Source organism: Bombina bombina, chromosome 2 (genome assembly GCF_027579735.1).
Source record: "Bombina bombina isolate aBomBom1 chromosome 2, aBomBom1.pri, whole genome shotgun sequence".
NCBI lineage: Eukaryota > Metazoa > Chordata > Amphibia > Anura > Bombinatoridae > Bombina > Bombina bombina.
This window is the reverse complement of record NC_069500.1, coordinates 1,290,712,306-1,290,739,792: the sequence shown is the minus strand read 5'-3', so window position 1 is coordinate 1,290,739,792 and position 27,487 is coordinate 1,290,712,306. Positions and strand designations below refer to the sequence as shown.

Sequence of the window (27,487 nt, the reverse complement as noted above, 5' to 3'; positions counted from 1 at the left end):
GATGTTGCCTGTACAACGGCAAAGAGAATGACTGGGGTAGGCGGAGCCTAGGAGGGATCATGTGACCAGCTTTGCTGGGCTCTTTGCCATTTCCTGTTGGGGAAGAGAATATCCCACAAGTAAGGATGACGCCGTGGACCGGACACACCTATGTTGGAGAAATAGAGAGCTCTGACAATTATTACACTATATTATTGTTCCAATTTTAACTATTTCACTGTATACAATGTTAATATATGTTTTTTAATCTCATGAATATTGATAGTAAAATATTATTTAAATCATTTGACAATAATAATTTGTTTAGTATATTATACACTTTGGAATAGTTAGGTTTATTTGGCCACACACTTCACCTTTGAGGTTTTACCTTTATTTGCACGAACAATCATTTGGATAACACCATATTATATAAACATTCACTATATAAACATTTATTATATATAAACCTCAACCAGCTTTGAGCAGTCCCCTATGTTTTCTATTCACTTTTTTGTTATTGACAACTATTTGGAGGAACACTTGTCACTTTAGGGCGTAGCACAGTTGAGAATCTCACACAGAGGTGCACTCACTCCTGTTCTTTCACTTCAAGAGCTACAAACTGAAAATGTTTGTCCAGAAAAGCAAATCTCAGGAATTGGTGGTGATCCCTGTGAATGGGAACATGAAGGTACGCATCCTTTAGGTCTATGGTCGTCATAAACTGACCCTCTTGGACCATGGAAGAATGGAACGTATAGTTTCCATCTTGAAGGACGGCACTCTGAGAAACTTGTTTAGACACTCTAAGTCCAAAAATTGGTTGGAAAGTTCCCTCTTTTTTGGGAACCATGAACAGATTGGAATAAAACCCTAGACCCTGTTCCTGAACTGGAACTATAACTCCTAGATTGGAAAGGTCCTGAACACATTTTAAGAATGCCTCTCTTTATCTGGTCTGCAGATAATCTTGAGAGGTGGAACCTGCCTCTGGGAGGAAAGGTCTTGAACTCTAATTTGTAACCAAGGGACACGATGTTCACAGCCCAAGGGTCTGGAACATCTCGCATCCAAGTTTAAGAAAGTCTGCCCCCCACTAGATCCCATCCCGGATCGAGGGCAATCCCTGCATGCTGACTTGACATCAGCTGCAGGTTTCTTAGATTGCTTCCCCTTGTTCCAAGACTAATTGGTTTCCAAAAAGGTTTGGACTGTTCCTGCTTGGAAGAGGAAGGCTTACCTCTGAAGTTACAAAAGGAACAAAAATTACTCTGACGTCCTTTCGGTCTATTCTTCTTATCTTGCGGCAGAAAAGACCCTTTACCACCCGTGATATCTGAAATAATTTCTGCCAAACAAGGTCTTACACTTGTAAGGGATCGTCAAGAGTTTGGACTTGGATGAAACGCCCGCTGACCATGATTTTAACCATAAAGCTCTGTGCGCTAGTACCGCAAAACCAGATATTTTGGCTCCCAACTTAATGACCTGTAAAGAAGCGTCAGTAATAAAGAAATCGGCTAACTTAAGAGCCTTAATACTGTCCAAGGAAGTTTCTGCTTGAAGAGACTCAGACAATGCATCAAACCAGTAGGATGCCGCACTTGTCACAGTGGTAATACACACTGCAGGTTGCCATTGGAGACCTTGATGAACATACATCTTTTTCAAGAAAGCCTCCAGCTTTTTGTCCATTGGATCCTCAAAAGAACAGCTATCCTCTATAGGAACAGTAGTTCTCTTAGCCAAAGTAGAAATAGCCCCTTCCACTTTGGGCACCGTCTGCCACGACTCCTTAATGAAGTCAGCCACCGCAAACATATTTTTAAAAATCGGAGATGGGAAAAAAGGAATCCCAGGTCTCTCCCATTCCTGTGCAATAATCTCTGTAACACGGTCTGGTACAGGAAATACCTCCACAGCAGAAGGAACATCAAAATATTTATTTAGTTTACTAGATTTCTTAGGATTGACAACGACACTATTATCGGAATCGTCCAGGGTAGGCAAAACCGCCTTTAACAACACACTGAGATGTTCAAGCTTAAAGTTACATGAAACCCAATATTTTTTAAGATAGAGCATGTCATTTTAAACTACTTTTAAATTTACCTTTATCATTATATTTGCTTCATTCTCTTAATATGCTTTGTTGACAGAGCAGCAATGCACTACTCAGAGCTTGCTGAACAGATCTGGTGAACCAATGAAACAAGACATTTATATGCAGACACCAATCAGAAGCTAGCTCCAGTAATGCATTGCTGCTTCTGAGTCTACTTAGGTATGGTTTTCATAGGGTTTCTAAGAAAATGAAGCACATTAGATAATAGAAGTAAATTGGAAAAGTTATCTAAAATGACATTCTATCTGAATCATGAAAGAAATGTTTTGGGTTTTATGTCCCTTTAAATCTAAAGGATACCACTTCAGCATCAGAAGAAGGAATTATACTGTCTAATTCTGAGATTTCACCCTCAGATGCTCCCGACATATCTTCCTCCTCAGATTTCTGAGAAAGAGCAACATGGTTAGTTGGAGCTGGATCAGAAACCTTAGTAATAATCTTTAAATTTCCTCTTGCGACTTCCCGAAGCATGGGAATGGCAGCTAATGCCTCCGATACTGCAGAAGATACCTGGGCAGCAATGTCTGCTGGCAAATAAACTCATCCAGGAGATTGAGAGGAACACCAGGGCACTGAATTTGAAGTTTGGGACGTTTGAGGAGAAAACTGTGGCATTACCTGAACAGCATCACCCTGAGAGAATGGTGGCTCAGGAAAAAAGTCTATCTTTCTACATTAAAGTACTTTCAATACATGAAGAACAAAAAGGCAAAGGAGGTTCCACCTTGTTATTGATTCAAAGCTTGCATTCAACAGGATGCACAGGCTCATGGTCTATACTGCAATGAAATCAAACAAACAAACAAACAACAAACACTGTACCTTTAAGATATTAATTCTTAAAAGTAAGCAAAAAAATCCTCAACACGGATATAGCAACTTGAAAAAACAAAACAAAAAACAAACAAACAAACAAACAAACCACTTATGAATGAGAAATGACCAAAGTAAAAAACCCTGTTTAAAAATTTGGAAGGAAAGTTACCTCCAAAACCTTGTACAACAGTTTATACCAGACCTCTACACCTCAGCAATATAGCTGAGGCGCCTACCTGCCCCCTCTGCTGAATGTGGCTCAGATGTGTGATCGCAGCAGCTCCGGACCTCCCAGGATGTCTTTCCGTATCGATACAGAGGGAATCCCCGGAAGCTGGCATAAGCTGCGCAATACAAAACGAAAACGTGCGCTTTCAGCATAGACTGCTGCCTCAGAAAGAGATCCGCCTCTCCTACATGTTTACAGGCGGTCCCAGCAGCCATAATAGAAAAGTTTGCGCTACAGCCATAAAATTAGACCGGCTAACTAAAAATGCAATCCCCATCCCAACTGGTGACAAAATATAAACCGGATTCACAGAGAAGTTACTGAGCCACCAATGATTCTCATTAATTAGTGCCCGCTTCCCTGCCATATAAATCCTGAGCTCAGGATCTTAAATAAGCCCCATTTTAGGTACAGACTAAATAGCTTACAGTGCCAGAAGAAAACAAACAAATGGCACTTACCTGCAGCAGGAGGACAGCTCACCCGGCATGACAGGAAGCCATTCCTCACAGAGACCTGTGGAAAAAAGAAAGATCAGACCAAAAACTTCACCTTCTCCTTGCACCGAAGGCAAAGAGAATGACCGGGGGTTGTGGGAGGGGAAGTGATACTTGGCGGCTATGCTGTGGTGCTCTTTGCCTCCTTCTGCTGGCCAGGAGTGGTGTACCCAACAGTAATTGAAGATGATGCCGTGGACTCACCATATCTTAGGAAAGAAATAAAGTTTTAAACCGTAAGCATCCCCACTTACCTTCTACTCTCCAGCAGCCACCAATGTTCTTTAGCCTTTTTTTTTTTTATCTGTGACACAGCAGGCAGTACAGCAAATCACAAGCTACCACTCACTCTGCTGTAGAATAGCAGAGCGCTCTAACACACCTCTGCTTAGCCAGCTAGGTTCTTTTGTGACTTGCCAATGCTAACGCTTCTCCAGCTCTGCAGGTGTAAACAGTGAATTTATTCTACAGAGTCGGTAGAAGCTGCGCTTGCACTGGAATATCACAAAAGAAACTGGCTGTCTAAAAGTTTAAAGAAGAGACTTGTGAGCATACTCTGCTGTTCTATAGTAAAGTGAGCAGGATGGGTTCTGATTTGCTGAACTGCCCACTGTGTCAGATGTCGATCTATCTGATCTGTGCAACTGGGGAGGAGAGGGAGGCAATGTGGATTTAAAACTGGAGAATAAACCGACAGATCTTTATTGTTAATACAAATTTTTTTAACAATAGGGCCAGATTACAGATTACAAGTGGCGTGCTATATGTTTTCCTTCACTCGCACGCTAACTTCAGGATGGATACCACAACCTTGCACTAACCCAACACTGCAATTGACTTACTGCGAATGGCTGGGATGCAAATAATTTTAACCAACTCATGATTGTGGTGCGTTGCGTGGTTTGACCATCAGTAAACAAAATGACACTTTCACCTATTTAGTACAAGTAGTAACTACAAGATAAAGCTGATCCAGATAAGAGATACACAGAATAACCATGCTCATCCCATCTGATAACTTAATAATTCGCAGTAACAACAAATATTGCTATAGACTAGTAGTTAAATAAACAACTGAAATGTCTCTATGGCCTTACTAATCATTCTCTAACTTCCTTTGTTAAGCTCACAAACTCCAATACTACATCGTTTCTTTCTACATATCATACTTACAGGGGGAAATTTATCAATCTAGAGGCGCTCCTTGTACTCCTTGTGGTGCAGGTTTGCTCATATGAGCCTGCAAGCATCTAGTTATGAAGCTACAGTTGTAAGATGTGTTGATGTATCCCAGTTGATTGACACGTTCTGCTATTGTGTGATTGGTTTGTGAAAGCTGGGGGCAGTGCTGCTCAAGCATTTGTTTGTGTAATGATGGACGCTGCCTGCTTGCCCCAAACCAAGATGAAAAGGCTCCCTAGTTAGGAACCTTGTCCAACTAGAGGTTGATAAACTCCTGCCATAATGTATTTGTAAACCTAGTATACAGTTGTGCTCATAAGTTTACATACCCTGGCAGAATTTATGATTTCTTGGCCATTTTTCAGAGAATATGAATAACAACACAAAAGCTTTTCTTTCAGTCACGGTTAGTGTTTGGCTGAAGCCATTTATTATCAATCAACTGTTTACTTTTTTAAAATCATAATGATAACAGAAACTACCCAAATGACCCTGATCAAAAGTTTACATACCCTGGTAATTTTGACCTGATAACATGTAATCTGGCCCCTTATTTTCCACTTCTTTATTAGAGTTTGAACACTGCTGATTTGCTTTCTCAATTCCTTGGATATCTTTTTATATCCCTTTCCTGTTTTATACAGTTCAACTACCTATTCCCACAGATCCTTTGACAATTCTTTTGCTTTCCCCATGACTCAGAATCCAGAAACGTCAGTGCAGCACTGGATGAAAGATGCAAGGGTCTGTCAGGAGTCCAGAAACTTATTGACCTTTTATACACACACACTAATTACAAGCAAACAGATCACAGGTGAGGATGGTTACCTTTAACAGCCATTCAGACCCATTTGTGTCAACTTGTGTGCATGCTATCAGGTCAAAATCACCAGGATATGTAAAATTTTGATCAGGGTCATTTGGGTAGTTTCTGTTGTCATTATGATTTAAAAAGAGTAAACACAGTTGAATGATAATAAATGGCTTTAGCCAAACACTAACCATGAGTGAAAGAAAAGTTTTTGTGTTATCATTCATATTCTCTGAAAAATGGCCAAGACATCATAAATTCTGCCAGAGTACGTAAACTTATGAGCACAACTGTAGATCACAGCAAGAAGCATCATAGCGTTGTTTAAATTCCTTGATTTATTTTCAGATATTTTATGAGAATATGCAAACCCCCCAATAGCACATTTAGCTCATATAAATCTGTAAAACATGTTGTTTACAGTCTTAAATAAATTACAATATAATTCTTGCGCAGAAAATATACTGAATTTGTCCCTTTACCCTTCTAGGATTTTCCACAAATGGGAAAGGAAAGATTAAATTACTTTCTCAAATTATGTTCACAGTTGAAATGTAATCTAATTCTTCAGTGGAGATCTAAAGCTGTAGGATAGTCAGCAACCCTGCTGTTTAGGTGGTTTAGATATATCTATCCTTCTATTGCAGAGAAAATAGCAGAAAATATACCAGTACTGCTTCAATATCAGTCAAAATAAAACCATAAAAAAAAAAAAAAGGTCTTAGCTGAATCAGAGGATGCCAATAAAAACTGCAATAACCTGCAAAAGAAATAGTTAAAGTGATATTTACCCTGAGAGAGAGGGGGCTCTAATGCAGCTTATTCCCCCACCCGTTTGTGCTAGAGGGGACAGGTAAAGCCTCATTTGACAGGGCAAAATCTCCTCTTTCAAATGAGAGGTCAATTGTCCTTCTAAAACTAACAAGAGAGGAGATAGGAGCTTTGTTAAAGCCTCCTCCCACTGAGTGTAAAGAGCACTATAAGTTGCAGGTTACTTACTACCGATTTATGCCAATCACCTGCATACGAAGCCTCACATACAAAATTGGCAGACTCTGCCCTTTTCCCTGTGGTCGCCACCCTCAAAAGAACAGCCAATGCAATGATGACGGTCGTTATGCACATCAAAGGTCTTAAAAACTCTAAAATATTTTAGCATAAAATAAAATGTAAGTTTATATTGCTTAAAGTAAACTAGTAAGAAAAGCTTGTTCATGTACCACCTATATTCAAATCTTAACGGCCATTACATACGAGACAATCTTACAGTAATTTAGGAATAAGACTTATTCTTAACACCAGTGATAGATTTTAACACTGACACTTCAAAGTGCAGTTTAACACATACAATTTTAAAGGAAAAGTGATTATTGCAAAACACAAATCCAACATACATTATGGACAGATTACCAAAATACCAACTTTACGATGGAATAAAAGGTAAAATAAAAGGGACATGGAATGATACAGTTTATGTAGTTGTATACAACATTTTTTGTTTTTTTGAATAAAACAATTTATTCTTACCTGATAATTTCCTTTCTTTCTTGGTGGTGATAGACCACAAAATTACTTACTAGTGGGAATTCATCTCCTGGCCACCAGGAGAAGGCAAAGACACCCCAAACAAAGCTTTACGTATCTCTCCTTCCCTCCAGTATTTCATATAGCCAAGGATAGGAGTAAGAAGGCAGTAGGGTAAAGAGGTGCAAACTAGAACTGCCACCAACAGGAAAAAAATTTGTTGGGTTCGTGGACTTCCACCAAGAAAGAAAGGAAATTTATCAGGTAAGAATAAATTACGTGTTTTCTTTCTAAAGTGGTGATAGTCCACAAACCAATAACCAAAGCTGTGAAGTCCATGCAGGAAAAATGGGTGGGAAAAGAAAGAAAGGGCAGCCACTTATTTACCAGAAACACTATTTACCAGGAACCACTGGCTCATAAATCTTCCTTTCCTAAACAGCCTTTGCCGAAGTGAACCCAACCAATTGATAAAAAAGAGACACTGAGAAGACAACAGACTAGAACCACAAACCCGTCTTGCAGGCCAAGTGGAGTTATTAGCATGCAGAGATTTTCTCTTGCTCGAGTCAAGCGACTACCCCCTGTAGAAATACAATTTCTGGGAAACAAAGTAAAAACTAAATACAAGTGACTTTTGGTGCTACTTACAAAACTCATAAATTCCTCAATCTTGATCCAACTCTGAGGAGTGTGTATATCAGACATAGCGCCAAGAGATCAATCTACGCAAAAAATCTAAACTCTATACCAACAGAACGAAAATTTGTTTGATGAAACTGTCCCCCCCAAATCGGTAGATTGACAACTACTACAATCCACTTCCCAGGTGATGACCCCAAAAAACATGAATTGCTGAGATGGCATTTGGAGAAATTCTGCCCAACTAAGGTTACAAGAAAGTTCCATCATCGGCAAAGCACAGTGGAACCTACTTCACGCTTGAAATTAGTAACCATCAAGAAGCGAATGAAAATGAAGCAATCTGGAAGGACAAGTCTGAAGTGCTCTAAATATCACACGAAGTTCCAAAATCAGAAATAGCTAATTTTGCCCCATGAGATGACTAGACTCCAGAGAACCATTTAAGAGAACTCCAGACCGCCCCGAACCTAACAAGCTGGAGTCTGTGGAAAACATGTCCCATGACGTACGCAAGCAATACCATCAACTTAAATACCAGAATGGAAAATATCAATAAAGCAAAACAAAAAAACTGTCAGATTAATGGGACAGGATGAGTGAGGAGGAATAGGTTGATGTGATTTTCCTATCACTGATATTACAATCGGAGTCAGAATGGATATAAATAAAATCTTGCAAGAAAATAACATCAGGATGTTGCTGGAGGCTGAATCAATGACTACCCCCCAAAGGAATTCCATTGGAAGGATAACTTGCTTTCTGACAACTCTTAACCTGTCCACAATCAGATCTAGCATTGGAGGTAGAACCCTGGCACACACAGAAGAAACCATATATAAGCGCTCAAGGTGAAAGAATGATTAAAATAATTGGATAAACAAGCTCATACCATAGACATCAGGCGATATCATCCCCGATTCACTCACCACTTGTTCGACATTCGGTAATATAACGCTGTGCTAAACAGCTGTTTCAGTGACTCTGTAACAGATAAACACACCATACAGCTGAGACGCTGAATCCCTTCCTGCAAACCGCCACAGGGAGAGACCGGAACTCCCAAAAGCCAACGCTATAAACCAGAGCGCACGCACGGATGAAAAGTTTAAAACATCACTTATTCTTCACATAATTTAAAGGGTAGAATAGATAGAATCATAGATTCAAGATGACGCCTGGGTCTGCTTGAACTTATTCCAGACTGTCATGATCCAGCCTAGAATTGAACCTGGGACCTGTTTCTATTTCTGTTGCAGTTGTTTCTCAGCCTGCTGACTTACCTCTTCGCCATCAGATGTCTTGTTCACAGGCTGAGAATATTGGTATTCTGTTTGCTGCAACTCTGGCTCTACCTGCCTACCAGCTGTAACAAATCAAATAATCAGCAGCCTACTATATTAGGCAGGTTTGCTTTCAGTTCTGGGCCTTGACATTGAGTGTTGTACTCTGACAGAGCCTCTGTTCCAGATTCCTGTTTGAATACAGATTTGTTGGATTTCCTGGTGCCTGATTACTGCTTCATTTTGAGACTACTGTTCAAGATTTTCCCTTGGCACTGTGTTTTGTTTCTGGACTGAATTCCTGGCATTTGCCCTTGGCTAATTCTCCGATATTTCCTAAAGACTGCCTCAGGTACTTTTGCTTGCTTGTTAACTGTTACTACAAAGTTACCAGTCTATAGCCTATGCAAGTATCCTGCCTGTTATTACAAATATCTGCATTCCTACCTCTTATTACAGAGTTCCAGTCTACAGCCTATCCTCACATTCTGTCTGCTGTTACAAAATTACTTGTCTAGAGCATATCTGCAATCCTGCCTGTTACTACAAAGCTCCAGTCTACAGCCCATGCAAGTATATTTCCTGTTATTACAAAGTTACCTGATTACAGCATCTCTTCATATTACTGCCAAGTTTTGGTCTACAGCCTAAGCATCCTGCCTGCTATTGCCAAGTTTCTTGTCTACAGTTTATTTACATTTTTGCCTGCTTTAAGACTGTCTGAACCAAGTTACTTTGTATTCTTATTTGCACAGAGACTTTGCCTTGTATCTAGTTTGCATCTCTCTGCATTGCTAATTAATCTATCAATAAAACCTTCACCTTTATTTCCTAAAATCCTTGTACCAGTTTAATTATGTCAAAAAGGAAAGACACACGCAGACAAAACACAACTTTAACCCCAGAACCTGACACCTCTGCACAACAGCTCCCAACACCTAAACCTGCTCCATTAAAGAGAGTGTGAAACAGACTGTGAAAGGTTCAATGAGGATCGAGAGAAATCTGGCTTTAAAAAAAAACAACTTCTGAATCCTGTATAGATGACAGGAGCAAAATCAGTTGCCTGATTTACCCCTATTCCATTCTTTGGAGACAAAGTGCAGAATAGAGTTCAAGAGAACATCTAATAATTTTAATTCCCTATCCACATCAGGCTAAAAAGGGTATGTGACGCAAAAAAATGCTGTTCCTAAGTACAATTAGTAAAAATAGAAATACGCAATCCAAATAGGAACGTGTACATATACCATGCATAGGTATCTAGATGTATGATACTATGCAGCTAAAAACCTTTAAAAAACACAAAGTATATATATACACATTTATATCAAAACGGCATTTATTGTTAATGGATACGTCTTGGCACTTTTCAAGCTTGAATTAAAATTAATAAATAAAAACAGAATTTATGCTTACCTGATAAATTACTTTCCTCCAACGGTGTGTCCCGGTCCACGGCGTCACCTTACTTGTGGGATATTCTCTTCCCCAACAGGAAATGGCAAAGAGCCCAGCAAAGCTGGTCACATGATCCCTCCTAGGCTCCGCCTACCCCAGTCATTCGACCGACGTAAAGGAGGAATATGCATAGGAGAAATCATATGATACCGTGGTGACTGTAGTTAGAGAAAATAATTCATCAGACCTGATTAAAAAAACCAGGGCGGGGCCGTGGACCGGACACACCGTTGGAGAAAGTAATTTATCAGGTAAGCATAAATTCTGTTTTCTCCAACATAGGTGTGTCCGGTCCACGGCGTCATCCTTACTTGTGGGAACCAATACCAAAGCTTTAGGGACACGGATGATGGGAGGGAGCAAATCAGGTCACCTAGATGGAAGGCACCACCGTTTGCAAAACCTTTCTCCCAAAAATAGCCTCAGAAGAAGCAAAAGTATCAAATTTGTAAAATTTGGTAAAAGTGTGCAGTGAAGACCAAGTCGCTGCCGTACATATCTGATCAACAGAAGCCTCGTTCTTGAAGGCCCAGGTGGACGCCACAGCCCTAGTGGAGTGAGCTGTGATTCTTTCAGGAGGCTGCCGTCCGGCAGTCTCATAAGCCCAATCGGATGATGCTTTTAAGCCAAAAAGAGAGAGAGGTAGAAGTTGCTTTTTTGACCTCTCCTTTTACCAGAATAAACAACAAACAAAGAAGATGTTTGTCTGAAATCCTTTGTAGCCTCTAAATAGAATTTTAGAGCACGAACTACATCCAAATTGTGTAACAAACGTTCCTTCTTTGAAACTGGATTCGACACAAAGGAAGGCACAACTATCTCCTGGTTAATGTTTTTGTTAGAAACAACTTTCGGAAGAAAACCAGGTTTAGTACGCAAAACCACCTTATCTGCATGGAACACCAGATAAGGAGGAGAACACTGCAGAGCAGATAACTCTGAAACTCTTCTAGGCAGAAGAAATTGCAACCAAAAACAAAACTTTCCAAGATAGTAACTTAATATCTACGGAATGTAAGGGTTCAAACGGAACCCCTTGAAGAACTGAAAGAACTAAATTGAGACTCCAAGGAGGAGTCAAGGTTTGTAAACAGGCTTGATTCTAACCAGAGCCTGAACAAAAGCTTGAACATCTGGCACAGCCGCCAGTTTTTTGTGAAGTAAAACAGATAAAGCAGAAATCTGTCCCTTCAAAGAACTTGCAGATAATCCTTTCTCCAAACCCTCTTGTAGAAAGGATAGAATCTTAGGAATTTTTATCTTGTTTCCATGGGAATCCTTTAGATTCACACCAACAGATATATTTTTTCCATATTTTATGGTAAATTTTCCTAGTTACAAGGCTTTCTAGCCTGGACAAGAGTATCAATGACAGAATCTGAAAACCCACGCTTTGATAAAATCAAGCGTTCAATCTCCAAGCAGTCAGTTGGAGTGAAGCCAGATTCGGATGTTCGAATGGACCTTGAACAAGAAGGTCCTGTCTCAAAGGTAGCTTCCATGGTGGAGCCGATGACATATTCACCAGGTCTGCATACCAAGTTCTGCGTGGCCACTCAGGAGCTATCAAGATCACCGAAGCCCTCTCCTGATTGATCCTGGCTACCAGCCTGGGAATGAGAGGAAACGGTTGGGAATACATAAGCTAGGTTGTAAGGTCCAAGGCGCTATCAGTGCATCTACTAGAGTCGCCTTGGGATCCCTGGATCTGGAGCCCGTAGCAAGGAACCTTGAAGTTCTGACGAGACGCCATTAGGTCCATGTCTGGAATGCCCCATAATTGAGTTATTTGGGCAAAGATTTTCCGGATGGAGTTCCCTAACTCCCCCGGATGGAAGTCTGACGACTCAGAAAAATCTGCTTCCCAATTTTCCACTCCTGGGATGTGGATGCAGACAAGTGGGCAGGAGTGATTCTCCGCCATTGAATTATTTTGGTCACTTCCTCCATCGCCAGGGAACTCCTTGTTCCCCCCCTGATGGTTGGATATACTTGCAACAGTCGTCATGTTTGTCTGATTGAAACCTTATGAATTTGGCCTTTGCTAGTTGAGGCCAAGCTTTGAGAGCATTGAATATCGCTCGCAGTTGCAGAATGGTTTATCGGAGAGAAAGAGATTCTTCCGAGACTGGCGTCGGTCGTGACAATGACCCACTCTGGTCTGCGGAAGCTCATTCCCTGTGACAGGTTGTCCAGGTTCAGCCACCAACGGAGTGAATCTCTGGTTCTTTGATCTACTTGGATCGTCGAGACAAGTCTGTATAATCCCCATTCCACTGTCTGAGCATGCACAGTTGTAATGGTCTTAGATGAATTCGTGCAAAAGGAACTATGTCCATTGCCGGCAACCATCAAACCTATTACTTCCATGCACTGCGCTATGGAAGAAGAAGAACAGAATGAAGTACTTGACAAAGAGCTTAGAAGTTTTGATTTTCTGGCCTCTGTCAGAAAAATCTATCATTTCTAAGGAGTCTATTATTGTTCCCAAGAAGGGAACTCTTGTTGACGGGGACAGAGAACTTTTTTCTATGTTCACTTTCCAACCCGTGAGATCTGAGAAAGGCGTAGGACAATGTCCGACAGAGAGCGACGCTTGAATCAGTATGTCGTCCAAGTAAGGTACTACTGCAATGCCCCTTGGTCTTAGCACCGCTAGAAGGGACCCTAGTACCCTTTGTGAAAATCCTTGGAGCAGTGGCTAATCCGAATGGACGTGCCACAACCTGGTAATGCTTGTCCAGAAATGCGAACCTTAGGACCTGAGGAGGGTCCTTGTGGATAGGAATATGTAGATACGCATCCTTTAAATCCACCGTGGTCATGAATTGACCTTCCTGGATGGTAGGATGAATTGTTCGAATGGTTTCCATTTTGAACGATGGAACCCTGAGAAATTTGTTTAGATCTTGAGATCTAAAATTGTCTGAATGTTCCTTCTTTTTTTGGGAACTATGAACAGATTGGAGTAAAACCCCATCCCTTGTTCTCCTAATGGAACAGAGATGAATCACTCCCATTCTTAACAGGTCTTCTACACAATGTAAGAATGCCTGTCTTTTTATTTGGTTTTGAAGACAATTGAGACCTGTGGAACCTCCCCCTTGGGGGTAGTTCCTTGAATTCCAGGAGATAACCTTGAGAAACTATTTCTAGCGCCCAAGGATCCTGAACATCTCTTGCCCAAGCCTGAGCAAAGAGAGAGAGTCTGCCCCCCACCAGATCCGGTCCCGATCGGGGGCCAACACTTCATGCTGTTTTAGTAGCAGTGGCAGGTTTCTTGGTCTGCTTACCCTGTTCCAGCCTTGCATCGGTCTCCAGGCTGGTTGTGGTTTGAGAACTATTACCCTCTTGCTTAGAGGGTGTAGAATTTGAGGCTGGCCCGTTTCTGCGAAAAGGGACGAAAATTTGGCTCATTTTTTAGCCTTAAAAGACCTATCCTGAGGAAGGGCGTGGCCCTTTCCCCCAGTGATGTCTGAAATAATCTCTTTCAAGTCAGGGCCAAACAGCGTTTTACCCTTGAAAGGGATGTTAAGCAATTTGTTCTTGGAGGACACATCCGCTGACCAAGACTTTAGCCAAAGCGCTCTGCGCGCCACAATAGCAAAACCTGAATTTTTCGCCGCTAATCTAGCTAATTGCAAAGTGGCGTCTAAGATAAAAGAGTTAGCCAATTTAAGTGCTTGAACTCTGTCCATAACCTCCTCATACGAAGATTCTTTATTGAGCGACTTTTCTAGTTCTTCGAACCAGAAACACGCTGCTGTAGTGACAGGAACAATGCATGAAATTGGTTGTAGAAGGTAACCTTGCTGAACAAACATCTTTTTAAGCAAACCCTCTAATTTTTTATCCATAGGATCTTTGAAAGCACAACTATCTTCTATAGGGATAGTAGTGCGTTTGTTTAGAGTAGAAACCGCCCCCTCGACCTTGGGAACTGTCTGCCATAAGTCCTTTCTGGGGTCGACCATAGGAAATAATTTCTTAAATATAGGGGGAGGAACAAAAGGTATGCCGGGCCTTTCCCATTCCTTATTTACAATGTCCGCCACCCGCTTGGGTATAGGAAAAGCATCGGGGGGCACCGGGACCTCTAGGAACTTGTCCATCTTACATAATTTCTCTGGAATGACGAAATTGTCACAATCATCCAGAGTAGATAACACCTCCTTAAGCAGAGAGCGGAGATGTTCTAATTTAAATTTAAAAGTAATAACATCAGGTTCAGCTTGTTGAGAAATTTTTCCTGAATCTGAAATTTCTCCCTCAGACAAAACCTCCCTCCTGGCCCCTTCAGATTGGTGTGAGGGTATGTCAGAACCATTATCATCAGCGTCCTCCACTCTTCAGTATCTAAAACAGAGCAATCGCGCTTTCTCTGATAAGTGGGCATTTTGGACAAAATGTTTTTAATAGAATTATCCATTACAGCCGTTAATTGTTGCATAGTAAGAAGGATTGGCGCACTAGATGTACTAGGGGCCTCTTGTGTGGGCAAGACTGGTGTAGACACAGAAGGGGATGATGCAGTACCATGCTTACTCCCCTCGCTTGAGGAATCATCTTGGGCAACATCATTATCAGTGGCATCATTGTCCCTACTTTGTTTGGACACTATGTCACATTCATCACATATATTTAAATGGGGAGGAACCTTGGCTTTCAAACATACAGAACATCGTCTATCTGATGGTTCAGACATGTTAACAGGCATAAACTTGATAACAAAGCACAAAAAACGTTTTAAAATAAAACCGTTACTGTCACTTTAAATTTTAAACTGAACACACTTTATTACTGAATATGTGAAAAAGTATGAAGGAATTGTTCAAAATTCACCAAAATTTCACCACAGTGTCTTAAAGCCTTAAAAGTATTGCACACCAAATTTGAAAGCTTTAACCGGAACCGGAGCCGTTTTTACATTTAACCCCTATACAGTCCATGGTATCTGCTTTGCTGAGACCCAACCAAGCCCAGAGGGGAATACGATACCAAATGACGCCTTCAATAAGCTTTTTCAGTGGTTCTTAGCTCCTCACACATGCATCTGCATGCCTTGCTTTCCAAAAACAACTGCGCATTAGTGGCGCGAAAATGAGGCTCTGCCTATGACTAGAAAAGGCCCCCAGTGAAAAAGGTGTCCAATACAGTGCCTGCCGTTTTTTTAATACATCCCCAAGATTAAAAGAACTATTTATAGTTATAATCCACTAAATATACTTATAAAGTAATCGTTTTAGCCCAGAAAAATGTCTACCAGTCTTTAAAGCCCTTGTGAAGCCCTTTATTCTTATACTAAACTAAGAAAATGGCTTACCGGTTCCCATAGGGAAAATGACAGCTTCCAGCATTACCAAGTCTTGTTAGAAATGTGTCATACCTCAAGCAGCAAAAGTCTGCCCACTGTTTCCCCCAACTGAAGTTAATTCATCTCAACAGTCCTGTGTGGAAACAGCCATCGATTTTAGTAACGGTTGCTAAAATCATTTTCCTCTTACAAACAGAAATCTTCATCTCTTTTCTGTTTCAGAGTAAATAGTACATACCAGCACTATTTTAAAATAAACTCTTGATTGAAGAATAAAAACTACATTTAAACACCAAAAAACTCTTAACCATCTCCGTGGAGATGTTGCCTGTGCAACGGCAAAGAGAATGACTGGGGTAGGCGGAGCCTAGGAGGGATCATGTGACCAGCTTTGCTGGGCTCTTTGCCATTTCCTGTTGGGGAAGAGAATATCCCACAAGTAAGGATGACGCCGTGGACCGGACACACCTATGTTGGAGAAATAGGGTGGCATGATTATACAATAAAAAATAGAACATATATAAATATATAAAATACAGACACCGGTGTCTTGACTATGCAATATTAATACCGATTATCTAAAACTGATACAATTAATAATCGCATTTATACAATGTATCGCTTTCCATAAAATGTTATAGGTGATCAGGCTTGTGTGTTCAATACCGCCAATTGTAATGTGATCTTAAGGGCTGGTGGATTTATCTGATATCAGTCTTATTACGGTGTCTATGATTGGGCTTTTTGACAAATGTTGGTAGCTGGTTATCGCTGTATTAGCGTGGTGATAGATTAAAATTCAAATATGTCCCAAGTGGAAACACGTCTGACTTACGTGGATCTTCAGCCTATGTGGCCAGATTAGTACCTTAGGCGGATAAGGAATAACCGCTATCCTCGATGTAGGTTCAGGAGTCGTTTAACAGTGCACTGTTGTCAGGATGTCCTTTTTTCCTGTCGGTGGGTTTGGTGATTTACCGATTGTCTTATCTGATCCTAGTATTTTTATCCGTTGGGTTGACAAAACTCGGTCTTTATTTTCTTCCTTTGTCCGAAATAGATCCTCCACATATACAAGGTGAGCGTATATTCACAAGCTTCGTATCTCAGGTAAACAGCCTTCTCTCCTTCTGTTAGACCAGCAATCAGCTGGTGTGGTTATAAAAAAATAATAATCCTAGGATCAGATAAGACAATCGGTAAATCACCACCGACAGGAAAAGAGGACATCCTGACAACAGTGTACTGTTGAACGACTCCTGAACCTACATAGAGGATAGCGGTTATTCCTTATCCGCCTAAGGTACTAATCTGGCCACATAGGCTGAAGATCCACGTAAATCAGACGTGTTTCCACTTGGAACATATTTGAATTTGAATCTATCACCATGCTAATACAGTGATAACCAGCTACCAACATTTATTGTCAAAAAGCCCAATCATAGACACCGTAATAAGACTGATATCAGATAAATCCACCAGCCCTTAAGATCGGATTACAATTGGCGGTATTGAACACACAAGCCTGATCACTTATAACATTTTATGGAAAGCGATACATTGTATAAATGCGATTATTAATTGTATCAGTTTTAGATAATCAGTATTAATATTGCATAGTCAAAACACCGGTGTCTGTAGTTGATATATTTACATATGTTCTATTTTTTATTGTATAATCATGCCACCCTATTTTATTTATTAATTTTAATTCAAGCTTGAAAAGTACCAAGACGTATCCATTAACAATAAATGCCGGTTTGATATAAACGTATATATAAACGTGTATATATATATATATATATATATATATATATATATATATATATACACACACATACACATACATACACACACTTTGTGTTTTTTAAAGGTTTTTAGCTACATAGAATAATGCATCTAGATACCTATGCATAGTATATGAACACATCATATTTGGATTGCGTATTTCTATTTATACTAATTGTACTTAGGAAAAGCATTTTTTTTGCGCCACCTATTTTTTATATATTATTCAAAACTGTTTTGGGGAAATTTGTTTTAAGATGTGCTAGTTTCCTAATCTGATTTTGACCGATATATAACTCGATTAAAAAGGTATGTGAACTGGGTTAAAGCCCTGTAGGTGACTACACTCCCAAGTATCTCAATAGAAAATATTATTATTATTATCGGTTATTTGTAGAGCGCCAACAGATTCCGCAGCGCTTACATTTACATATATACGTAAAAGCATCATAGCCGCCATATAGAAATAGCATCACCAAAGTAGTTAACCTTGGTAAGGCAATAAAGACTAAAAAAATAAGACTACAAAACAAAATTTAAAGCAGAACTGCAGAGAAAAGCAAAATGACAAATAGTAACCATTTTGCAAAGTATGCATGGATTTCTATGAAGAAAAAAAGTAGTTAATCTTCCCTTTTAGAGATCTATTTGCAGAGGCAGTTCTGGACTACTACAAATAAACCTCAAGAAAATCATAATTCTTAATATGCTAACTGTAGTGAGTACTGAGCCTCACCCGATAGGACAATACAACAAAATATTGGATATACTTCAACATCCTTTCCTAAAAAGAGTTTTTCTTTGTACCACAACATCACAGAAGCACAAAATATGGATATCCTATAGCATCCTCCAGGAGGAAGGCCAAGAAAGTGCGCACAATACATGGGAAACTGAAGTGCGCCAAACTCACAGAACATGCCCGCTATAAATTCATAGGGTTCCTCCATGCAAATTGGCATCCACACTCAAACATTCCCCAGGGATCTATGCTTTAGAGTGAGACACCCTAAGCAACATGACCCTAATAAAAGAAACATCAATATAGAGCAAGCCCCCCTCCAAGATCGCTCTCAAGAGCAAGTATACCTGTGGAAGAAAAGGCAGCCTCCAAGTGGAGGAATATAACCTACGGGAACGTAGTGTTACTCCCAGAGCTTAATAACGCTCCCCTCACTGCCCTCTGTCTTCCTACCCAGACCTTGTGCACACTGAGTGAGTCCCCCTTACCAGATAAGCGTTCCTCTGGTATGTGAAGTAGAGACCATGCTACTGAAGTTTAACTGTCAACTGGGGGACCCTTTAAAGGTGGCAATGCTCTTCAAAGGGCAAGCACATAAAATAAATAAAAATATTCAAATTAACAGTACAGCATACCTATACATGTCAAATAAAGCTTGCATAATTTCATACAAGTATGCCCAAATTACACAGGCTAGTACAGTGGTGGTTGAGATTTACACCAACAGTGTGTCTTAACAAAATGCAGGTACACACCCTGTAGCTGCCCACACCTCTGATCTTACCCTGATCTCAGCTGAAGATCCAGTAGATCGCCCATCCAGTACTGTAACCTACAGTAGGAGGATATACTTAGTAAGTTAATTTTCATGGCCCACAGGAAGAGGCGAAGGACACCCATGGTAGACTATACAACAGGTGGCTAGGAGGAAGTAGGAGGGATAGATAAAGCTTTGTGTGGGGTGTCCTGGTGGCCAGGTGATGAATTCCCACTGCCTTAGAAAGAAATTAAAGATTCTATGCAACTCATTTTCTTTTATTTTCACAAGGGTTGATTGCAGCACTGAGCTGCAAGGAGTGTATCTTTTAGTTTATATTAAAAAGGCATCAATGCTTTCAACTTATACCTTGTGCCAACAATGATGCCATCTAATGCTCTAAAGTGTTAACACTTAAAAACACTGCTGCTGTATAGTGCTCAATACACTTCCACGCCCCTGAGTCAACCTAGATATGCTATTCACCAAAGTATACAAAGAAAACAAAGACACTTTTATAAAAGAAGTACATTTATGATCCATTTGAATCAAAGAAAAAACATAATTTATGTAAGAACTTACCTGATAAATTCATTTCTTTCATATTAACAAGAGTCCATGAGCTAGTGACGTATGGGATATACATTCCTACCAGGAGGGGCAAAGTTTCCCAAACCTTAAAATGCCTATAAATACACCCCTCACCACACCCACAAATCAGTTTAACGAATAGCCAAGAAGTGGGGTGATAAGAAAAAAAGTGCGAAGCATATAAAATAAGGAATTGGAATAATTGTGCTTTATACAAAAAAATCATAACCACCACAAAAAAGGGTGGGCCTCATGGACTCTTGTTAATATGAAAGAAATGAATTTATCAGGTAAGTTCTTACATAAATTATGTTTTCTTTCATGTAATTAACAAGAGTCCATGAGCTAGTGACGTATGGGATAATGACTACCCAAGATGTGGATCTTTCCACACAAGAGTCACTAGAGAGGGAGGGATAAAATAAAGACAGCCAATTCCTGCTGAAAATAATCCACACCCAAAATAAAGTTTAACAAAAAACATAAGGAGAAGATTCAAACTGAACCGCTGCCTGAAGAACTTTTCTACCAAAAACTGCTTCAGAAGAAGAAAATACATCAAAATGGTAGAATTTAGTAAAAGTATGCAAAGAGGACCAAGTTGCTGCTTTGCAGATCTGGTCAACCGAAGCTTCATTCCTAAACGCCCAGGAAGTAGATACTGACCTAGTAGAATGAGCTGTAATTCTCTGAGGCGGAATTTTACCCGACTCAACATAGGCAAGATGAATTAAAGATTTCAACCAAGATGCCAAAGAAATAGCAGAAGCTTTCTGGCCTTTCCTAGAACCGGAAAAGATAACAAATAGACTAGAAGTCTTACAGAAAGATTTCGTAGCTTCAACATATTTCAAAGCTCTAACAACATCCAAAGAATGCAACGATTTCTCCTTAGAATTCTTAGGATTAGGACATAATGAAGGAACCACAATTTCTCTACTAATGTTGTTGGAATTCACAACTTTAGGTAAAAATTCAAAAGAAGTTCGCAACACCGCCTTATCCTGATGAAGAATCAGAAAAGGAGACTCACAAGAAAGAGCAGATAATTCAGAAACTCTTCTGGCAGAAGAGATGGCCAAAAGGAACAAAACTTTCCAAGAAAGTAATTTAATATCCAATGAATGCATAGGTTCAAATGGAGGAGCTTGAAGAGCCCCCAGAACCAAATTCAAACTCCAAGGAGGAGAAAATTGACTTAATGACAGGCTTTATACGAACCAAAGCTTGTACAAAACAATGAATATCAGGAGAATAGCAATCTTTCTGTGAAAAAGAACAGAAAGAGCAGAGATTTGACCTTTCAAGGAACTTGCGGACAAACCCTTATCTAAACCATCCTGAAGAAATTTGTAATATTCTCGGTATTCTAAAAGAAATGCCAAGAAAAATGATGAGAAAGACACCAAGAAATATAACAGTCTTCCAGACTCTATAATATATCTCTCTGGATACAGATTTACGAGCCTGTAACATAGTATAATCACAGAGTCAGAGAAACCTCTTTGACCAAGAATCAAGCGTTCAATCTCCATACCTTTAAATTTAAGGATTTCAGATCCTGATGGAAAAAAGGACCTTGAGACAAAAGGTCTGGTCTTAACGGAAGAGTCCACGGTTGGCAAGAGGCCATCCGGACAAGATCCGCATACCAAACCTGTGAGGCCATGCCGGAGCTACCAGCAGAACAAACGAGCATTCCTTCAGAATCTTGGAGATTACTCTTGGAAGAAGAACTAGAGGCGGAAAGATATAGGCAGGATGATACTTCCAAGGAAGTGAAAATGCATCCACTGCCTCCGCCTGAGGATCCCGGGATCTGGACAGATACCTGGGAAGTTTCTTGTTTAGATGAGAAGCCATCAGATCTATTTCTGGAAGTTCCCACATTTGAACAATCTGAAGAAAATACCTCTGGGTGAAGAGACCATTCGCCCGGATGCAACGTTTGGCGACTGAGATAATCCGCTTTCCAATTGTCCATACCTGGGATATAAACCGCAGAGATTAGACAGGAGCTGGATTCCGCCCAAACCAAAATTCGAGATACTTCTTTTCATAGCCAGAGGACTGTGAGCTCCCTCCTTGATGATTGATGTATGCCACAGTTGTGACATTGTCTTATCTGAAAACAATGAACAACTCTCTCTTCAGAAGAGGCCCAAGTCAGAAGAGCTCTGAAAATTGCACGGAGTTCCAAAATATTGATCGGAAATCTCACCTCCTGAGATTCCCAAACCCCTTGTGCCGTCAGATACCCCCACACAGCTCCCCAACCTGTAAGACTTGTATCTGTTGAGATTATAGTCCAGGTCGGAAGAACAAAGAAGCCCCCTGAACTAAACGATGGTGATCTGTCCACCATGTCAGAGAGTGTCGTAAAATCGGTTTAAAGATATTAATTGAGATATCTTTGAGTAATCCCTGCACCATTGGTTCAGCATACAGAGCTGAAGAGGTCCGCATGTGAAAACGAGCAAAGGAGATCGCATCTGATGCGGCAGTCCTAAGACCCAACATTTCCATGCATAAGGCTACCAAAGGAAAGATTGTGACTGAAGGTTTTGACAAGCTGATATCAATGTTAAACTTCTCTTGTCTGACAAGGACAGAGTCATAGACACTGAATTTATCTAGAAACCTAAAAGGTTACCCTTGTCTGAGGAATCAATGAACTGATTGGTAAATTGATCCTCCAACCATGAACTTGAAGAAACAACACAAGTCGATTCGTATGAGATTCTTCGAAAATGAGAAGGGACTGAGCAAGTACCAAGATATCGTCCAAATAAGGAAATACCAAAACCCTATTCTCCTGATTACAGAAAGAAGGGCACCGAGAACCTTTGAAAAAAATTCTTGGAACTGAGGCTAGGCCAAACAGTAGAGCCACAAAACTGGTAATGCTTGTCTAAAAAGAGAATCTCAGACACTAAAAGTGATCTGGATGAATCGGAATATGCAGATACACATCCTGTAAATCTATTGTAGACATATAATGCCTTTGCTAAACAAAAGGCAGGATAGTCCTACAGTAACCATCTTGAATGTTGGTATCCTAACATAACGATTCAATAATGATAGATCCAGAACTGGTCTGAAGGAATTGACCTTCTTTGGTACAATGAAGAGATAAAATAAAACCCCAGCCCCTGTTCCAGAACTGGAACTGGCATAAATACTCCAGCCAACTCTAGATCTGAAACACATTTCAGAAATGCTGAGCCTTGCTGTGTCAACTGGGGACACGGGAAAGAAAAGAATCTCTTTAGCAGGAGGCCTTAACTTGAAGCCAATTCTGTACCTTTCTGAAACAATGTTTCTGAAACAAGAGATTAAGAACGGAATTGATTCCAAATTTCTTTGAAGAAAAACGTAATCTGCCCCATACCAGCTGAGCTGGAATAAGGGGCCGCACCTTCATAGGTACTTAGGAGCTGGCTATAGGTTTCTATAAGGCTTGGATATATTCCAAACTGGAAATAGTTTCCAAACTGATACCGCTCCTGAGGATGAAGGATCAGGCATTTGTTCCTTGTTGAGGAAAGGAACGAAATGATTATTTACCCTGGGAAAGAAAGGGAAAGCAAAGTTGACTTAGAAGACATGTCAGCATTCCAAGTTTAATCCATAAAGCTTTTCTAGCTAAAATAGCTAGAGACATATACCTGACATCACTCTAATGATATCAAAAGATGGTATCACCAATAAAATTATTAGCATGTTATAGAATAATAATAATGCTATAAAATTATGATCTGTTACTTGTTGCGCTAAAGCTTCTAACGAAAAAGTTGAAGCTGCAGCAACATCCGCTAAAAATATAGCAGGTCTAAGAAGATTACCTGAACATAAGTAAGCTTTTCTTAGAAAAGATTCAATTTTCCTATCTAAAGGATCCTTAAATGAAGTACTATCTGCCATAGGAATAGTAGTACATTAGCAGGAGTAGAGACAAGCCCCATAACCTTAGGGATTTTTGTCCCAAAAAAACTCTAATCTGTCAGATGGCACAGGATATAATTTGCTTAAACGTCTAGAAGGAGTAAATAAATTACCCAAATTATTCCATTCCCTGGAAATTACTTCAGAAATAGCATCAGGGAGATACAACACTTCTGGAATAACTACAGGAGATTTAAAAACCTTATTTAAACGTTTACATATAGTATCAAGAGGACCAGAATCCTCTATTTCTAATGCAAATAACACTTCTTTAAGTAAAGAACAGAATAAATTCCATCTTGAACAAATACAAAGATTTATCAGCATCAACCTCTGAGACAGAAACCTCTGAACCAGAAGAACCATTATCAGTATCAGAATGATGATGTTCATTTAAAAATTCATCTGAAAAAAAGAGAAGTTTTAAAAGACTTTTATGTATACTAGAAGGAGAAATAACAGACATAGCCTTCTTAATGGATTTAAAAAATAAAATCTCTTATGTTATCAGGAACACTCTGAAATTAGATGTTGACGGACAGCAACAGGTAATGTAACAGTACTAAAGGAAATTTTATCTGCATTAATAAGTTTGACATGACAAGCAATACAAATAACAGCTGGAGAAACAGATACCAAAAGTTTATAGCAGACTTAGCTTGGTAGCTCCAGCACTGTGCAGTGATTTTCCTGTAGTATCTTCTGACTTCAGTTGCAACGTGGAACATCTTGCAATATGTAAAAGAAAAAAACAACATATAAAGCAAAATTGATCAAATTCCTTAAATGACAGTTTCAGGAATGGGAAAAAAAATGCCAAGTGAACAAGCTTCTAGCAACCAGAAGCAATAAATAATGAGACTTAAATAATGTGGAGACAAAATGACGCCCCATATTTTTTAGCGCTCCAAAAAGACGCCCACATTATTTGGCGCCTAAATGCTTTTGGCGCCAAAAATGACGCCACATCCGGAACGCCGACATCTTTGACGCAAAATAACGTCAAAAAAATGACGCAACTTCCGGCGACACGTATGACGCCGGAAACGGAAAATAATTTTTTGCGCCAAAAAAGTCAGCGCCAAGAATGACGCAATAAAATGAAGCATTTTCAGCCCCGCGAGCCTAACAGCCACAGGGGAAAAAAGTCAAATTTTTGAGGTAAGAAAAAATATGATAATTCAATGCATAATCCCAAATATGAAACTGACTGTCTGGAAATAAGGAAAGTTGAACATTCTGAGTCAAGCAAATAAATGTTTGAATACATATATTCTAGAACTTTATAATAAAGTGCCCAACCATAGCTTAGAGTGTCACAGAAAATAAGACTTACTTACCCCAGGACACTCATCTACATGTTTGTAGAAAGCCAAACAGTACTGAAACGAGAATCAGTAGAGGAAATGGTAATATAAGAGTATATCGTCGATCTGAAAAGGGAGGGTAAGAGATTGAATCTCTACGACCGATACGAAACAGAGAACACTTATGAAATAGACCCCGTAGAAGGAGATCAACTGCATTCAATAGGCAATACTCTCTTCACATCCCTCTGACATTCACTGCACGCTGAGAGGAAAAACCGGGCTCCAACTTGCTGCGGAGCGCATATCAACGTAGAATCTAGCACAAACTTACTTCACCACCTCCATAGGAGGCAAAGTTTGTAAAAACTGATTTGTGGGTGTGGTGAGGGGTGTATTTATAGGCATTTTAAGGTTTGGGAAACTTTGCCCCTCCTGGTAGGAATGTATATCCCATACGTCACTAGCTCATGGACTCTTGTTAATTACATGAAAGAAATGTTGTGTTTCATGTCTCTTTAACATCAATACAAAGTTGTGAGAAATGGAATTTGAACTGCATAGTTAGAAATATTAAATGCATTAGAATATGTAACAACCTTATTATGTGTCTATATGTTTAGAAGCGGCTACGTTTTTAGACTTTTGTTAGAATCTTAAAAACTTACCCCAAATAGAAGAGCACAACACATGTATATGCTAAAATTCCTTGCACTTTTATTGAGCTGGTCACCACTCTGATAAGCTAATAAAAGAAAAAAAAAAAAGGTTTAAAAGGTTTTAATTGGTGCACCAACTGACTGACAATCTGGCAACATTTTTAGCCAATATTAAGCTAAATTTAGCTAACATTCACATTTTTCATTGTTTATTCCACAAGTTATCATTAAATAAATGTCAACACCAAAATTGTTATTGTTTAAAAATATAGATAATGCCTTTACTACCCATTCCCCAGCTTTGCACAACTAACATTGCTATATTAATAAACCTTATAAACATTTAAACCTCTAAATTTCTGCCTGTCTAAGCCACTATAAACACATGCTTTTTTATTTGCTTTTCACAACAGGAGACTGCTAATTCATGTGTACCATAAGAATAACATTGTGCTCTCTCTCGTGGATTTGTACAGGACACAGCACTACTAATTGGCTAAAATGCAAGTCAACAGATAATACATAAATAACCATGTTATAAGGGGGCTATCAGAAGAGCCTTAGATACAAGGTAATCACAGTTTACAGTAACACTATTTGTAATCATAAAGTAAAAAATGGGGACTTTAATTCATCAAAATCATTGTATATGCTAAATTATTTAAATGATTACCCTTGCATGTGGTTAAACATTGCACCGTTCTCCTCCGCCCGTAATGCATAATCTACTTTGGTGTTTAATAACAATTCAGGCTGTAGCCAATCGTATCGCACCCCCTTTGGCATCAAAACCAGGAGAGTTTTTAACTTGCTGGATGCCAAAGATGGCGCATTCCAATTGGCAATAGCCTGAATCGTCACTGAATACCAAAATAGATTATGCGTTACAGACGGAGGAATGTTGCAATGTTTAACACAATGCAAGGGTAATTATATAAATAATTTAGCGTTTACATTACTTTTGATGAATGAAAGTCTCCATCTTTTACTTTATGATTACAAACAGTGTTACTGTAAACATAGAAGTGTACCATCGCTCTAATAAAGATTTGTTTATGACTGTTCTCATTTGCATTTGTTTACTTATAAGTGTAAGCTATAAATCTTTGATCAGGATAAGCTCAATTCATTAGTGCAAGTTTGTATTATGTGAATTTATCTACATTTTCATTCCCTTAGTGTTTTTATAGCACGCAGAATACTACACATTTAGTGAACGTCTTCACAGTAGTCTAGTAACATTGTAATTCGATGAGCTCTTGCCCAGAGTGATTCAACTTGTGAACGTTGATAATTGTGGTAGAAGATAATCAGTTCATATGCATAATTTACTAAGAATACATTTAGTTTCTAAGAGGCGGTTTTAAAAATATCAGCCATTTTGGTTTTGTTAAGGGGACAGTCTGGTCAAAAAACAGAATTTATGTTTACCTGATAAATTACTTTCTCCAACGGTGTGTCCGGTCCACGGCGTCATCCTTACTTGTGGGATATTCTCTTCCCCAACAGGAAATGGCAAAGAGCCCAGCAAAGCTGGTCACATGATCCCTCCTAGGCTCCGCCTTCCCCAGTCATTCGACCGACGTAAAGGAGGAATATTTGCATAGGAGAAATCATATGATACCGTGGTGACTGTAGTTAAAGAAAATAAATTATCAGACCTGATTAAAAAACCAGGGCGGGCCGTGGACCGGACACACCGTTGGAGAAAGTAATTTATCAGGTAAACATAAATTCTGTTTTCTCCAACATAGGTGTGTCCGGTCCACGGCGTCATCCTTACTTGTGGGAACCAATACCAAAGCTTTAGGACACGGATGAAGGGAGGG

At 39.6% G+C, this 27,487-nt stretch overlaps 1 protein-coding gene across 1 annotated transcript in view; it reads right to left on the bottom strand.

Annotated features, from left to right (window-relative positions):
* The window catches only part of TAPT1 (transmembrane anterior posterior transformation 1), a 287,059-nt gene that overhangs the window by 20,290 nt on the left and 239,282 nt on the right, over positions 1-27,487 (bottom strand). Inside the window, exon 12 of the mRNA XM_053704116.1 lies at positions 25,668-25,744. Within this exon, the coding sequence (XP_053560091.1) occupies positions 25,668-25,744 (77 nt within the window). The remainder of the gene's footprint in view (positions 1-25,667; positions 25,745-27,487) is intronic.